Here is a 14,838-nt window from a genome sequence, read left to right as displayed (position 1 = left end):
GGGCAGGGGAAGAGCAGAGCTGGGGGGCTTCTTGCCCTCGTGTGGGGTGGGCACAGCAGCTGAACCCTGCTGGCCATTGTGTCCCGGGCACCCCGCCCTTGTCCTGCCTGTAGGTGTCTGCCAGGCCGTGCCTTGTCTGGGGAAAGGGCCACCTTGCGTGCCCACCCAGCCACACGTGCTCTCACACCCGGGGGCATGGCTCCAGGCCTGTGGCAAACATCCATCTTTCCTTCCTTCCTTCCTTCCTTCCTTCCTTTCTTTTTTTTTTTAGAGAGACTTTTTGCTATAGGGCACGTGAGCTTGCTGGAGAGACAGAGACAGAAAGCAAGAAATCACCTCCCTAGAGGGCACGGGCACGCCACAATCCCTTCTCCTCTTCTCCTCTTGGGATTTTGGGCATGCACAGACATGCGCCAGGTGTGAGTTTAAAGCCGCCCAATCCAGGACTTGAACCACGGTTGACCTTGTGGGAGTCCAGCGGCGTAACCATCATGCTGTGTGCTGGTCCCGCGGACACCCTTTTCAATACTTCTAGGGTGGATTTTGTACAGCAAGACCCAAGCTGTCCGCTGCCCTCCCACTGCCCCTCAGCCCGCGTGGCTCCCCTCTGAGGACCCTCAGAAGCCCCGGGGGTGGCTGGGTAAAGCCCAGGTGGGCTGCAGCCGGGCATCAGAGCAAGCGGGGAGCCAGGCACTGGTGAGGCATGGGCCTCTCACGTTCGGCTCAGAGGAGGGGGAGGCGCGGGAGAAGAAAGCCCCCGAAATGTCAGCGGCAGATGAAGGGCGCTGGAAAATTCAATCTCCCAACTTTCCCAACTAATGTGACATTTGGATTCTGTTCTGATAAGCTATCAGCTGGCGAACTTTTCCTTTCCTTCTCTTTCCCCCACCCCCACCTTCTGGCTGGTAATTTAAAAGTAAATGGTCTAGAAAGATCTCTAACTGTACCTCTGGCAAAGATTAACAAAACAAAACAACACAAAAAGCAGGGGAGTCGCAAATGCAGTCCTGCTGCAGTTCATACCAGGGCCAGGCTAGGCATTTGGGTCTCACTAACCCTAGCCCAGCCCAGCCCTGGAGTGAATCTGCCTGATGGGGCACCCCAGCACCCCCATATGTCCAAGCAAATGTCCAATGGACTGGGGCAGGGAGTCAGTGACTTAGAACCCAGGTTGGGGTCCTGGTGTACCAGATAGGCTGGGGGCTGCCGGGAGCAGTTCAGTGTCTCAGCGGGAGACGGCACCAGGCTGGCCAAGGAGCAGGTCCTTCCGTGCCGCTCCAAGCCCGGCACTTTGTACACTGGGCGAACGCAGTCTTCTGGTTTATATTTAATGCACTGATTGCTAAAATTACAGCCCGCTATGGAGGGGGGTAAGGAATTAGATTCAGGGTCTAATTAAAGGTTCGCTCTTCATTTGAATTTCAGATTCCAGCTTTAATTTTAGCAACTTCTCCGGGAGCCACGGAGCTCAGGCACGGGGAAGCACACCTGCTCGAGCCCGCCCCACTCCTGCTCCGGCCCTCTGCCCTCAGCCAGCTCGGCCCTGCAGACCCTGTCTGTGTAGAGATCCTTCCCGGCTCTCCCACCTCCGGGTGTGGCGGGGAACCCCCTCTGTGCCCCGGGAAACCCCAAGGCCCGTAGGCATGGACAGGATGGCTGAGTCTTGGGGCCCCTGCACCAGTCCACACGGGGGGACCCTCAGAGACTGTGCCACTGTGACAAATCTGTTTGGAGGGGAGGTTGGGTCCAACTCTCTTCGCCTTGAAGTCAGGCAGAGGGGCTTGAGTCTTTTTTCTTTAATTAAAAAAAAATTGCTATGGAGTACCCACTGGAGAGTAACAGAGAGAAAGTGAGAGAGGGAAAGTGAGGAGCCCCCCCCCCGCCACAAAGAGGGACGGCCATGCCAGAATCGCTTCTCCTCCAGTCTCCCCTCAGGATGTTGGGCACACACACATGCGCCCAGTGTGTTTTTCAAGCCACGTGAGATCCAGCCTCCTTACCTACCGCGCCACTGGCTGGCCCAGAGGGGCTTGGGTCTTGACGGATTCACCAAATACGGTCTACTCTGCCCTCCTCTCAGACACAATCATCCTCTCTGCAGCCACAGCCCCACCGAGTGGTTGGACATCTTTCACGTGAGTCCTCTGGTGACAGGGACCTCACTGCCTCACAGGGAAGCCCAAGCAGACTTGAGCTGCTAGTGACATGGAGGAGAGGGTAGTGTGGCTCTGGGTTCTCTGGTCAGCCCTGTGTCACCACTTCCAAAGGGGTGACCCCAGCTAAGCTGAACCTGCCATGTAGGACGGGCACGAGAACCCGGCTGCCTCTGCAGCTGGAGTGGACTGACTGAACTCAGGCCTGAGGGCAGGAGGGGGGCCAGGCTGTGGGATGCTCGGCTGTGGGAAGGGTGCCTGCTCTGCCCTGGAAAAGCTCCTGGACATCATTGTGTCCTGCCCTGCGCTCTCCACCTCCAGGAAGTCCTCCCAGCTGCTCCTTCACCCCCACTCTCACGGCACTCAGAGAGTCCCTCTAGATGCTGGGACCTGAACACCCAGCTCGGGGAGGTCTGTACCTCACCACCCTGCCTGGGGAGGGAGTGTACCGGCCCCACACCTCAGCGAAACCCAGCCCACTAGTGGCCAAAGAGACACAGCTCTGGAGGGGTTCAGCTGTCTGGAGAACTGCAGGGGACGGACCGCGAGGCCGTTGTCACCGTGACTGCAGGCTGAGCTCAGAATGCCCAGGTTCGGGTCTGAAGCCCATTTTACACCTGAGGCCACTGAGGCCCAGGGAAGCGCTATGGCACGGGCCACTCCCCCTCTGCCCCGCCGCCCTGCACAGGGGGACACTCACCAGCTCTGCGTCAGCCTTGGCGTCATAGTACGCGATGTCTTCCTCCTGGCAGGGAGAGAAAGGCTCACTTGGGCTCCCACAGCCCCCTCGACTCCTCTGGAGAAGAGGCCATACCCTCCCCACTCACCCAGGACCACCCCCGGGAGGCCGGAGCTGGGGCCCTCACAGCCTCCTGGAGGATATGACATCCCGCAGGCAGCACTGACTCAGGGGCCCGGGCCCTGGCATTGCAGCCCTGCTGGGAAGCAGCCTGTCTGCGGAGACGCTGGAGCGGTGGGGGCTGGGGGGAGCGAGGAAGATGGAAAAATAGAGCCAAGTCTGGGCAAGAGGGAAATAATGACTCGATGCCGCATCTTCCAATTTCTTCTATTAAAAAGCCTGCTCATTACGGGCATGTACTTATTAATTATCTGTGATTTGTTGTGAAATGCAAGGGGGTTTACACAACAGGAGCTGGAGAAAACAAAGCCCGGCCGCGTGCCTGTCTCCCGGTCTGCGGCCGAGCTGCGCCGCCCCGCCTGCCTGGCCTGGCCTGCCCGACGCCTGGGTTCTTGGCCATCTGCACGTCATAATCACCGGCCGCCCTGGGGACCCGTAACACAAACGGGCTAATTTCATGTTTAATGATCTTTAATCAGAACCGAGCTCAGTTGACAGAGGCGGCCAGAAGGTGAGCCTGGTGTCAGCAAGTGGCACCTGCTCAGCAGGGGCCACCCCCTGTCCACGGGCTCTTGGGCCAGGACTTGGGGCAGGGCTACTGTCTGAGACACCTTCCCAGGTGCTCCTCAGCCCTTTTGTTTTTATGTCAGAGGGTGCGTGTGCACACACGAGAGAGAGGAGGGAGAGTGAGAAACCTGGTCACGCCACACTCCTTTGCTCCTCCATTTCTCCATCCTTCAGGATCCTGGGCATGAACACGTGAGCCTGGCATATTCTGCAAGCTGCTGGGGCCAGGATTCGAACCACGGGTAGGCATGTGGTCTGAGGCTCTCTCTGCAAAGCACTTAATTGCTGCACCATGGGCCAGTTTTTATTTAACTTTACTTATTTTAATTTGACCAGAGAGAGACTGTGAGAGTGAGAGAGAGAGAGACAGAGAGAAAGCCAGCCGCCAGGTCTGAGGCTCGAACTGCGGTCAGCCACGTGGGCGTCCAGTGCACTTAACCACCACGTCACCTGCTGGCCCCCCCATTTTTAAAAATTTCTTTCTTTTTCGCATGAATGAGAGAGAGAACCCCCAATGGGCGGTGGATCTTCTTTTTTTTTTTGAGAGGTTTTCGCTATAGGGCTCGTGCACTCGCCAGACAGACAGAGAGAGACAGAGAGACAGAAAGCGAGAAATCACCCGCCAGGGGGGATGGTCACGGGCATTCACGTCCCTGCCCAGCTCTGGATCACGGGCACATGCGTGCCTGCTCAGCCCAGGTCACGGGCACGGGTGTGCCTGTCCAGCCCCAGATCACGGGCACGGGTGTGCCTGCTCAGCCCCAGATCACAGGCACGGGTGTGCCTGCTCAGCCCCAGATCACGGGCACGGGCGTGCCTGCCCAGCCCCGGATCACGGACATGCACGTGCCTGCCCAGCCGTGGGTCACGGGCACGCGCGTGCCCACCCAGCTCCATTTTGTACAGCAAAAACCTTGCAGCGGGGCGGGTATTCCCTCTGGTGTGGGGCTTCTCTGTGGTTGGCACATGGGAGTGATGAGCCTGTCTGCTCCTGTGGGCCGTAAAGCCACAAGCAAAGAGCTGGCACTCCCTCTACAAGGGGGCAGGGCACCTTCGTCCCACTGCCCAAGGCCCGATGGGGCCCCACTTGCTGTGTGACCCCAGGACTGAACATTCCCCTTCTGAGCCAAAGGTACTCATGTCTCCAGGGAGGGCTTGACCTTGGTGACTGCCCAGGGGCCCAGTCTGCAGCTTTGAGGCAGCTGGTACTGGGGACTGTTTTGGGAAACTGTCCGGCTATCTCCCTCCTGGAGCGTTGGTTGACGGCATTCCCAGCACCACGCTTGGATAGACCTCGGCCTCCTGAGGAAGGTCACACCCCAGCCTTGGCTGTGTCTGGCACTTCCTTGGGGTAGCCCTGATTCCATCCCACTGCCCACACTAGCGCAGGGACAAGGATGAGTTCATGTCCTGGCCCTGAAATGGCCCCCACTCACCCCCAACCACACCTAGGCCTGCCCCCACCCAACAGTCTGGGAACACTGCAGCCTGTGGGGGGGACCCAGAGTGGGCTCTGGGGCAGGAGCCCAGGATCTGGGGTGCCTGGCCTTTCCCTGAGCCGGCTCCGACCAAAGCGCATAATGAAAGCTGACATTACATCAAACACAATAAGGAGTTTCAGTTGATGAAGATCATTCCTGAACACACAAACCCATTAAACCAAGGGGAAAAAAATATCAATTCAACACACTCGCTGGCGAAAAGAAAATGTGATTTGTTATCTAAAGGGGGTTATAAACACGGCTCTGATGCTCTTTCCCCCCGTAATGAAAACAGGCGGGCGCAGTGGGAGGACTGCAGATTATAACCTGGGCTTCACTAGCCAACTTCGGAGGCAAACCTTCTGCAAGGACAGGGAAGGGCATGGGCTCCCCTCGTAGGTGGGTGGGGAGCTGGTCTGCACCTGGATCATCCCTGGGATGCCCTTGGCATCGCTCGGGCCACCTCCCCACTGCTCCACTAGCTCCATTTCTCTGCGGGGCCTCCTGTCTCAAGGTCTCGGTGGAACACCAGATGTGGGTGGCATCAGGGACACAGAGGGGCACGTCATATGGGGCACCCATCCCCCTGCAGGCCTCAGGTGGGGCTCAGGAGTCTGCATGCCCCCCTGCCCCCAGGGTTGGACTCCTCCCCCTCTCCTGTCTTGAGGAGGGCCAGGCCCTGCCCCTGCCTTGTGGAGCGGAGTGTGGGCATGGCAGGCATGGTCACATGCGTCAAAGTCCACTGCAAACAGCTGCGACTACCTGATGTGATGTGGAGCCGGGCGTGGGCAGGAGGTCTGCGGGAAGGCCTTGGTGTCTGCTTTGACCAGCACAGTGCCCAAGTGTCCCCACCTCCTGCGTTAAGCAAAAGCGGGCAGTACAGTCTAGCAGTTGGGCGAGGGGCCTCGGCACGTGGTCCTGAGTTCCAGTTCTGACCCGATCACACGTGAGCTCTGGGATCCTGAGCAGGAAGTGAAGGCAGGCTGAGCTGCTAATGCTGCCTGTCCCTGTGTTCTCATGACTCCCAGGGGCCACCCCCACCCTGCCCGGATAAGCCACACAGCCTCCGTGAGGCTTCGCCTCTGAGTCTCGATTTCTCCACTTGTAAAACCAGGATGATGGCGCCTCCCCTGAGGGTGCAGGACAGAAAGCCCGGCCTCCCAGGGGTAGGGCCAGCTCCACAGCCTGCAGAAGGGGCTGAGTACGGAAAAGACCCCTTTGGGAGCCAGCCAGGTGGCAGAGTGAATCCCACAGCACTGACTGCATGGTTCAAGTTCCAGTGGCTTGAAACACACTGGGCATGTGTGCGTGTGTGCCCATCATTGGGGTGCTTTTTCACTTTCCCTCCCTCTCTGTCTCTGTCTCTGGCAAGAACATGTGCCCTATAGCAGGGGGGAAAAAAGATCCCGTTGGTTGGGGTGAAATGGGCATCTTTAAGGTCTGAGGTTACCTGATACGAGGGGCTATTTTGCCCCAACTGGGCAGTGTGGGGGGAGTCTCCTCTGGGCTTGCTCACATGCCCCCCACGTAGGTGAGAGTGGATGGGGCCCCGGACATTGATGACACACACTCTCCTTAGCAGGAGCCCAGCCCCAGAGAGGGCATGGGAGTGCTGGCAGCTGGACAGGTGTGGACAGGAGCACAGGGTGGGCACGGGAACGGCACCCTGGGATGCAGCTGCCAAGGCCTGGCCAGACTCGGCGCTGCCTGCCCCCAGCTCCCTGTGCAGGGCCCAGGCCAGCCGCCCAGCCATACCAGTGAGGACGCCTGGCTTTCCTGCCCTGGCCCACTGCCAGCTCACTCAGCCAAGAGGACTGTTTTCTGAGAGGGCCGTCTGTTGCAGGCTTGGCAGAGAGGAGGCAGAGGGCCCTGTGGCTGGGTCAGGCTCTCAGGCCAGAGAGGTCACCTGTCCTGCACAGCCGGCTCTTCTAGCCAGATCCAGCCGTCACGACCCTGCCTCCAGCTTGCCCAGGGACGATGCCCCTCCCCACCGCCACACCAGGCTTTCTAGGACAGGGCTGTCTTTGCCATCCAACTCCCCAGGGTAGGCTCTCTCCTCCACTCCCGGGGCGGGCTTCATCTGCTGTAGCTTGGTGTTGGCACCAAGGCCCGGATGCCGTGGCCTCTGCCCCACTCCCCCCGCCCTGGCCCAGCTCCCCCTGGTGGCGGTTCAGGTGGCACATGATACGGGCATTGTGTGGTGCTGGCGTGGGCACGGGCCAGCAGGAGGCCCATCTTCATCTACCCTAAGTGTTACGGGCACTAGAGCACCTGCTGCCCATCGGCGGAGGTGCCGCCTGCCAGTGCCCACAGGTCTGGGCTGCCGAGGGCTGTGGCTATGGACTCCCTGCCCCGCCATGGCCAAGTGTGAGGGGCCATGGCCTGGAGCGGAGGGGATAGGACGGTTTTATGTCCAGGCATTGCACCTTTGACCCAGCTCTGACTCTGTAGACCCCGGGATCCCCAAGTCCCTGGACTGGTGACGGCAGGGACTGTGTACATGGGTGTACAATGTCCACTCCTCCGACGGCTATACGCAGACCTGCTGTGAGCTGGCGACACGACACAGGAGGCCACACCCAACCAGCTTGCCCTGGATTCCAGCCTGCCCCCCACGATCAAGTGTCTTCTCTGTGTCCGGAGCTGTGGGGGCCATTCCCCCATCTCAGAGACCGGGAGACAGCAGGGCACCTGGCTGGGCATAGGACAGGTGGTGGACAGCTGGGCCGCACCTACAGCGGCCCTGAGTAGGGCAGATGAGCACGGGGACACTGGCCTGAGGCAGCTCACGCTAGAATCTTCTGTGACAAAGGCACCACAGGTGGGCCTGCGGCAGGGGGGCCGACCCTAGGGTTGGAGCCAGCAAGGGTTATCCTAGGCAGGGGTCACAAGGTGGCGTGGTGGTTAAGGCACTGGACTCCCACGTGGCTGACCGTGTTCCGAGTCCTAGACCTGATGGCTTGAAATTCACACCGGCACGTCTGTGTACATGCCAAAATCCCAAGAGGAGAATGGAGGAGAAGGGATTGTGGTGTGGCCATTCCCTGTGGGGTGATTTCTCACTTTCTCTCTCTCTGTCTCTCTGGTGGGCACACATGCCCTATGGTTAAAAAATAAATCTCTAGGGACCTGCAGATGGTGTAATGGCTACGTCACTGGACCCCCATGTAGTCAACCACAGTTCAAATCCTGGACCTGGTGGCTTAAACTCATGCTGGGCGCATATGCGTGTGTGCCCAAGATCCTGAGAGGAGAGTGGAGGAGAAGGGATTATGGTGTGGTCATTCCCCCCGGGGGGTGATTTCTTGCTTTCTCTCTCTCTGTCTCTGTCTTTCTGGCAAGTGCACGTGCCCTATAGCAAAAACCTCTCCAAAAATAAAAAAAATTCTCTAAATTAAAAAAAGAGAGAGAAAAGAAAGGGGAGTCCTAGGTAGCTATCTGGAGAGATGGGCCTCACCCTTTGGAGGTGGGAAAGGGCACCCCCAGGAGAAGGCCCAGCTGGGTTCAAGGCCAAGTTTGAGGCTGGGATTGAGGCACAGGCCGGGTGCCTCTCTGAGAGCTGGTTCTCTGTCACCTCCTGAAGGTCGCTGAGAAGGACATTTCAGGGGTGGGTGGCAGGCCTGCATGGAGCAAAACACCCTCCCTTCCCCAGCTTCAAGTCCCTGCACCCCCCCGGCATGGATGGTCCCCGCCCGCGGTGACTGCCGCCAGTGCTCCCTGGCAGCCTAGGCTGAGCTGGCGCTGCAGGCTAATAGGCCCACCATTAGCACTAATGCCTGAGCTTGGCGGCTGCGGAGCAGCAAAGCTTCCAGGGAAGAGGGGTGACCCTGCAGCGGGAAGGAGGGGTGGCTGCAGCACCCTCCTTAGGATACAGAGGGACAGACAGGCCATGGGGAGAAGAAGAGGGGTCGGTCCCCAAGCTCCTGGGGAGGGGGCTGGCTCAGGGAGTCACTAGCTCATTTATTTGTTCGCCTTTAAAAATACCATGTCAGGGGCCAGTAGGTGGCGTAGCAGTTATGTCACTGGACTCCCATGTGGCCAACCACAGTTCAAGTCCTAGACCTGGTGGGTTGAAAATCATGCTGTGTGTGTGTGTGTGTGTGTGTGTGTGTGTGTGTGCATGCGCACATGTGTGCACGCCCAAAATCCCGAGAGGAGAATAGAGACGGGATTGCAGCATAGCCGTCCCCCCGGGGAGCGATTCCTCACTTTCTCTCTAGTGAGTACATGCACCCTATGGCAAAAACTTCTTTAAAAAATCAGAATAATCATGCCAGCCAGCCTTGTCGCCTAATGGTTAGGGAGCCAGACCCTGACCGAAGTTGGAATCCTAGCCCTGGAGGATTGGAAAACACACTGGGCATGCGTGTGTGCCCCAGACCCCCAGGGGATGTTTCCCTCCGGCCAGAGCGCGTGCCTGCTGTCAACTGGAGAAAAAGTCACCCGTCACTGCTGCCCCACTGACCTCCCCAGGGCAGCACCCACCAGCCAGAGAGAGAATGCCACAGCGTGTGGCAGGTTCGGGGGCAGGCGAGGGTGGGGTGTGGAGCAGTTTCGGGGGCCAGGATCACAAGCACGAAGCTCCTGACACCTGATAGCCGGGACATGAATCTGCCACCAACAGGAAACGTGGGCAGGTCGACCCACTCTGTGCCTCAGGGTCCTCATCAGGGGGGTGGGCTTACCACCCTGCCTGCTTCCTGGAGGAGCCAGGCCTCAGCTGGAGTGAGGCAAAGGCCCACCCTGTCCCACCTCCTTACTGGTTCCTGGGTCCCCGGGGCAGGGGTGGGGTGGGGAGGCAGTTCTTGGGTCCACCCTCACCCCATCCCCCACCATGTTCTGTAGTGAGATCCCCCCAAGAGGCATGGCCCAGACATCCAGGCAGGTGTGGAGGATGCAAGGAGTCCTGCCAACTGGCCTGATCCCTGAGGCTCCCATCATCCTGGGCACCAGGGTGTCCCCAGGCTGGCCTGATAGGAAGCGGCAGGTTTATCCAGCCCCAAGCAAAATTCAACGGTGCAAGAACGGGGAGAGCGGCCCTTGCCTCCCCCAAACCCTGGGCCTCCCGTCTGGCTGCAGGCACCCTTCCCTGGGAGTCCGCTCTCACTGTGAGCATAGCAGCCTGGCCCCTGAGCCCAGCCTGAGGGCCTCCTGGGAGGACACTACTTGCTCAGGGAAGTCGGGAAAGGCCACAGCGTCTCTTCCAGGTCCCTGTATTAATCTCTGACAAGTCCAGAGGTCAAGCACCTTGGCCCACACGCTCTCCAAGCATCTGGGCACCTCTGTGGGGAAGGCCACGTTGGAGCCACCTGCCCGCTGTCCCACGGGCCACTCCTGTTCTGTACACCGGCACTGAGGGGAGCCTGAGCAGCTGCCGGCTCTCCTCCACAGAGCACTACCCCTCTCCGCGTTCACACCTGCCCTGGCGGGGCAGGCGGGCCAGAGGTGCTGGCGGGGGCTGTGGTCCTCACCTTGATGTTGTCCTGCCAGCGATGGGCTTTCTGGAAGTTCTCCGCAGCATCGGCCAGTCTCTGAAAGACAGAGAGCGCAGGCCGGTCAGAGGAGGAGGCTGCCCGTCCCGCCGTCCCAAAGTTCTCTCCGTCCCCAGCACTCACTGAGAACAGCAGGCCCAAGGACATCCTTGCCAGTGTCCCCCAGACCCTCAGTGACCCCTGGGCCAGGGGCTCCCAGCTTGCTGAGCTCACACAGGGAGAGAAGCCTGCACAGCGGCCCAAGTGGCATCTCCACAAGACCCCGTCTCTGTCCCCCAACCCAGCCTTATACTGCTGGGGCGTCACAGGTCCTCTCCATGGGGCCTCTCATATCTTGCCCCCAATCCTGACCCCTCCTGAGCTCCTGGACACTTCCTTGGGGTGACCCTCCTGGGACCAGGCCAGCTATTTTGGAATATGCCCACTCCCACTGCCTCTGGCATCCCACCCCGACATCACTCAGGCCCACCCTGCTCACGGCCCAGCTCAGGCGCCGACTGCTGCAGGGACCCGTGCTGCTGCCTGCCCCCCTACCTGTTCTCCACAGGACCCCCCACCCCTGCCCCACCTGCCTTTGACTCTTGTCCCCGCTTTCTCTTCTGAGGCCTCCTCTGGGCCTAGGCCACAAATACCCCTGCAAGCCCAGCCCTCAGGAGGGGTGGAGCCCCAGCTCATTCGCCTGCAGTGCCCTTCTGCCGAGGATGCTCGTGTGACAGGTGCGGATGACAGGCCTGTCACCGATGCTAACGGAGGGTTACGATGTGCCAGGTATGAACTCTGCACTCAGCTGGCAGCCCTGAGGGGCCCGGGGGCTGAGCCTTGGGCAATCACTGCACCCCCTTTCCTTACCACGAGCTCACTAGCTTGCACAGGGGCTGAGCTTGGGCAGAGCGTGGGAACCTGACTGGGTCCCTTGCCACAGAACAGCCACAGGGCAGATGGGACTGCAGACACCAAACTGGCTTTAGTGGAAGTCTCCAGGTTGGGCCCTAAGGATGCATCCCCTCCTGCCCCTACCTCTACCCCAGGCTGGGAGCGTCAGCTCCTTGTGCCTCTCAGGGCTCAGCTTTGACCCTGGAACATGGAGGCTTCAAGAACACAGGGACCGCAGTCTCCTCGGCGCCCAGGCCTAGCAAAGGCGAGGCGACCCAGAGAGGGAGGCCCAGCCCCCCGCCGTGAGCTCACGGAGTCCCGCGGGCTCCGAGGCCTGGGTCAGCCCGCTGACTCGTGAATAACGGAGTCGCAATAGCCACAGCGAAAGGATTACTTTTAATCCTCGGTAACGATCAAACCATTATTATTTTTTCGGTGTTACAGATCAATCAGTCCATCCCCGGGCACTGGACGTGTGGAAACTGCTAAACAGGCCGGCCTGGTGGAGTGGGAGGGAGGGCCGAGGCGGCTGGATGGGGTGGAGCAGGCAGGCTCCGTAAGGCCTGAGGATGGGAGGAGAGGAGTGGGGCCGCCCCCAGGAGACCAGCACCTGGACCCTGTGTCCCTGAGCCTTGGCCGGGTTTCAAAGGCCAGCTTCTTTGGCCAGGGCTTCACCCCTCCGGCCCTCGCTGTTCAGCTTGTCAAGTGGAGAGAGTAACCAGACCACGTGGAGGGTGGGCAGGTCCTTGGCCCCTCACTCCATGGGCAGCAGCCACCGTGCGTGGCCAGTCCCAAGGGTTCTCCTTGGCTCCTGCCACATCAGGGCCTTCCTCTGCTAACTGTTCTTTCTGCCTGGTCAGTTCTAACAGACTGTGTCACCTCCTCTGGAAACTTCTGCCCTGCCCAGTCCATAGGCTCGCCCTCCCCTCGCTGGGGCAGGGCATGTCCTGAGGCAGGGATCTCCATGCTTAGCCCCACCTGGCCCAACCTGGGCATACAGAGCTTTGAGCTCCTGTACCCGGAGAGCCCATGATAGTCAGGCCTGCTCAGGGATGGCCATAGGACCATGCTCACCTAGCCCCAAGGCTGGGCCTCCTAGCACTTCCCTCCCACCTCTCCCAGGTCCTCCTGATGACCCCGGGGCAGGAAGAATGGGGCCTGAGGTGAGGGGAGACCCTGCCAGGGCATCCAGCAGGGCAGGGACAGAGCTGGGCTCTGACTGTCCCCAGGCCCCGCCTGCAGCCTGGGACTCTCCTGCTCCCAGACCCTGCACCCGCTGCTTCCTCTGTTCGCTCTTGCTATGGTTCTTAGAGCCTCTCCCTTCCCTTGGGGCAGCCCCCTCCTGACCACTCCCTGGCCCGTACCAAGTCCACTGTCCCCACCGTGGCACTCGGAGAGCCCTCTTCAGTGTCTGCTTTCTCCCTGGACCCTGGCTTGGAGGGGCAGGGTCCGGTGGCTGTCAGTTTTGCAGCTGGCGCACAACGGGTCTGCTAGTCAAGGTCAGGGCGTCCCTAGTTCAGCCAGCTGTGTAACCTGCTGTGGGGTTCCACCTCTCTGGACCTCTTTTTGTCACTGTGTCCTGGGGGGGGTGACAGCTGCCCATGCGGTGCCTGGCCTGGCCTGTGAGTCCCCATCACTGCCACGGCATGGGAGGGAGCGCGGCGCGGCTGGAGCGGCTGCTCACATCCGAGCCCATCACACGAACAGCGGGTACTTCAGAGGCAATTACCAGAGTTTCACTCAACAATCAATTTCCCCAGCTCCCGGAACCGTCCTTACAGGAGCAGGCAGGGAGCAGAGGACAGGGAGTGTGCTGGCCTGGGGACAGTGCTCCCCGGGGGCAGCCCCCTCCACACACACCTTTGAATTTCACCAAGTTGAACATTTTTCAATTGCTCAGAGATGACATAGACAATGACTTGAGATAAGGGATGGGGGACCATGGTGGGGGCCCCTGGAGGCCAACACCTGGAGGGGAGACCCCTGTGGGCTGGGAAGGGAGGGCTGGGGCCCTCGGGTGTCCCCATCCTCTAGAGGGCTTGCTCCTTCCCCAGGCGGGGTGACCCCAACTTCTCAGCCTTCGCCCCCTCACCTGGGAGCACCCCCCCCAGTGCAGGTAGCCCAGAAAGGCCTGGGGAGTAACTGTCCGTCAAACAGGGCTAGCTCTGCACAGCTCAGAGGAGAGGGCAGCGAGGGTTTTTTGGTCTTAATTAGTTGTAGCTACTCCTGTTTCCACGAGGAGAGGAGAGACTTAGGATAAAAAGGCCCCGAGCCCGCGGGGTGCAGGCAGCTGAGATCTGGGGCACTGGGAGCCCCGCCAGGCAGACGCAGTGATGGAGGCCCGGAGCAAAGGCCCAGCTCCAGGTAGATGCCCTGGGAACACTCCTGGGGGTGCAAGGGAGGTGACAGTGACAGGAGGCCACCTGATACCACCCTGGCACCTACCCTAGGCCAGAGTTATTTTCTTCCTCGTGTGTGTGTGTGTGTGTGTGTGTAAGGTTTTTGTCATGGAGAGAGACAGAGAGAGACAGTGAGAAGGACAGTGAGAAATCACCCTCCCAGCGGGGATGGCCATGCCACAATCTCTTCTCCTGGAATTTTAGGCACACATGCACGCATGCCCAGTGTGATTGTCTTTGTTTTTTTTTTAAAGAATTATTCTATTTAACTTACTTTTTTCCCTCCTTCCCTTCCTCCCTTCCTTCCTTTCTTCTTCCCTTCTTTCCTTCCTTCCTTTGACCAGAGAGGGCCAGAATAAGAAAGAGAAAGTGAAAGTGAGAAAGCAAGCCCCTGGGTCGGGGATTTGAACTGTGGTTGGTCATGTGGGAGTCCAGTGCCTTTAACCACCACGCCACCTGCCAGCCCTGCCTGATGCAATTTTCATTTTCAAGCGGCCAAGTCTGGAACTTGAACAACGGTTGGCCTAGTGGGAGTCCAGCACCTTAACCACCATGCCACCTGCTGGCCTCCAGGCCAGGGTTTTGGCAACTGGTGTAGTTAATCCAACGGCAGGTGAAGGACTGGGCTATCCCCACCCCTAGCAAGACGCCTGCGAGGTGGTCCTCCTCCCCCCTTTACAGCTCAGGCGACTGAGGCTCCGAACATTAGTGTCACTGCCCAGGCCCTGGCGAGGATGTGCTGAAGGGGCACAGACCCAGGCCTGCCTAATGCCGGAGTCCAGCAGTGTGGGACAGTGGGTGTCCCAGGAGAGGAGCCATGCCTGGCCAGGTGGGGCCCCTATGGTCCTTTGTCCTTCCCCCAGCAGAGGGGGATTGGATGGACTCTTAGGAGCTGCTCCCAGTCCACCCCCAACCTTGGTGGGCCTGGGTCTAGACCCCGGGAAGAGGACGGCAGGGTGCAAAACAGCTCCTGCCCAGCTCAGCCCTGTCACCACCACTGTCACCCTCGCCCCT

The 14,838-nt window shown here is 59.8% G+C and overlaps 1 protein-coding gene across 1 annotated transcript in view; it reads right to left on the bottom strand.

Annotated features, from left to right (window-relative positions):
* The window catches only part of CACNA2D2 (calcium voltage-gated channel auxiliary subunit alpha2delta 2), a 119,304-nt gene that overhangs the window by 25,559 nt on the left and 78,907 nt on the right, over window positions 1–14,838 (bottom strand). Inside the window, exons 3-4 of the mRNA XM_027768603.1 lie at window positions 10,532–10,591; window positions 2,854–2,898 (exon numbers count right to left, since the gene is read on the bottom strand). Of these exons, the coding sequence (XP_027624404.1) occupies window positions 2,854–2,898; window positions 10,532–10,591 (105 nt within the window). The remainder of the gene's footprint in view (window positions 1–2,853; window positions 2,899–10,531; window positions 10,592–14,838) is intronic.

The sequence above is a fragment of the Tupaia chinensis genome, unplaced genomic scaffold, assembly GCF_000334495.1.
Source record: "Tupaia chinensis unplaced genomic scaffold, TupChi_1.0 Scaffold147003_1, whole genome shotgun sequence".
Taxonomy (NCBI): domain Eukaryota; kingdom Metazoa; phylum Chordata; class Mammalia; order Scandentia; family Tupaiidae; genus Tupaia; species Tupaia belangeri.
Note: the sequence above shows the minus strand (reverse complement) of the source record. Positions and strands in the feature narration are given on the sequence as shown.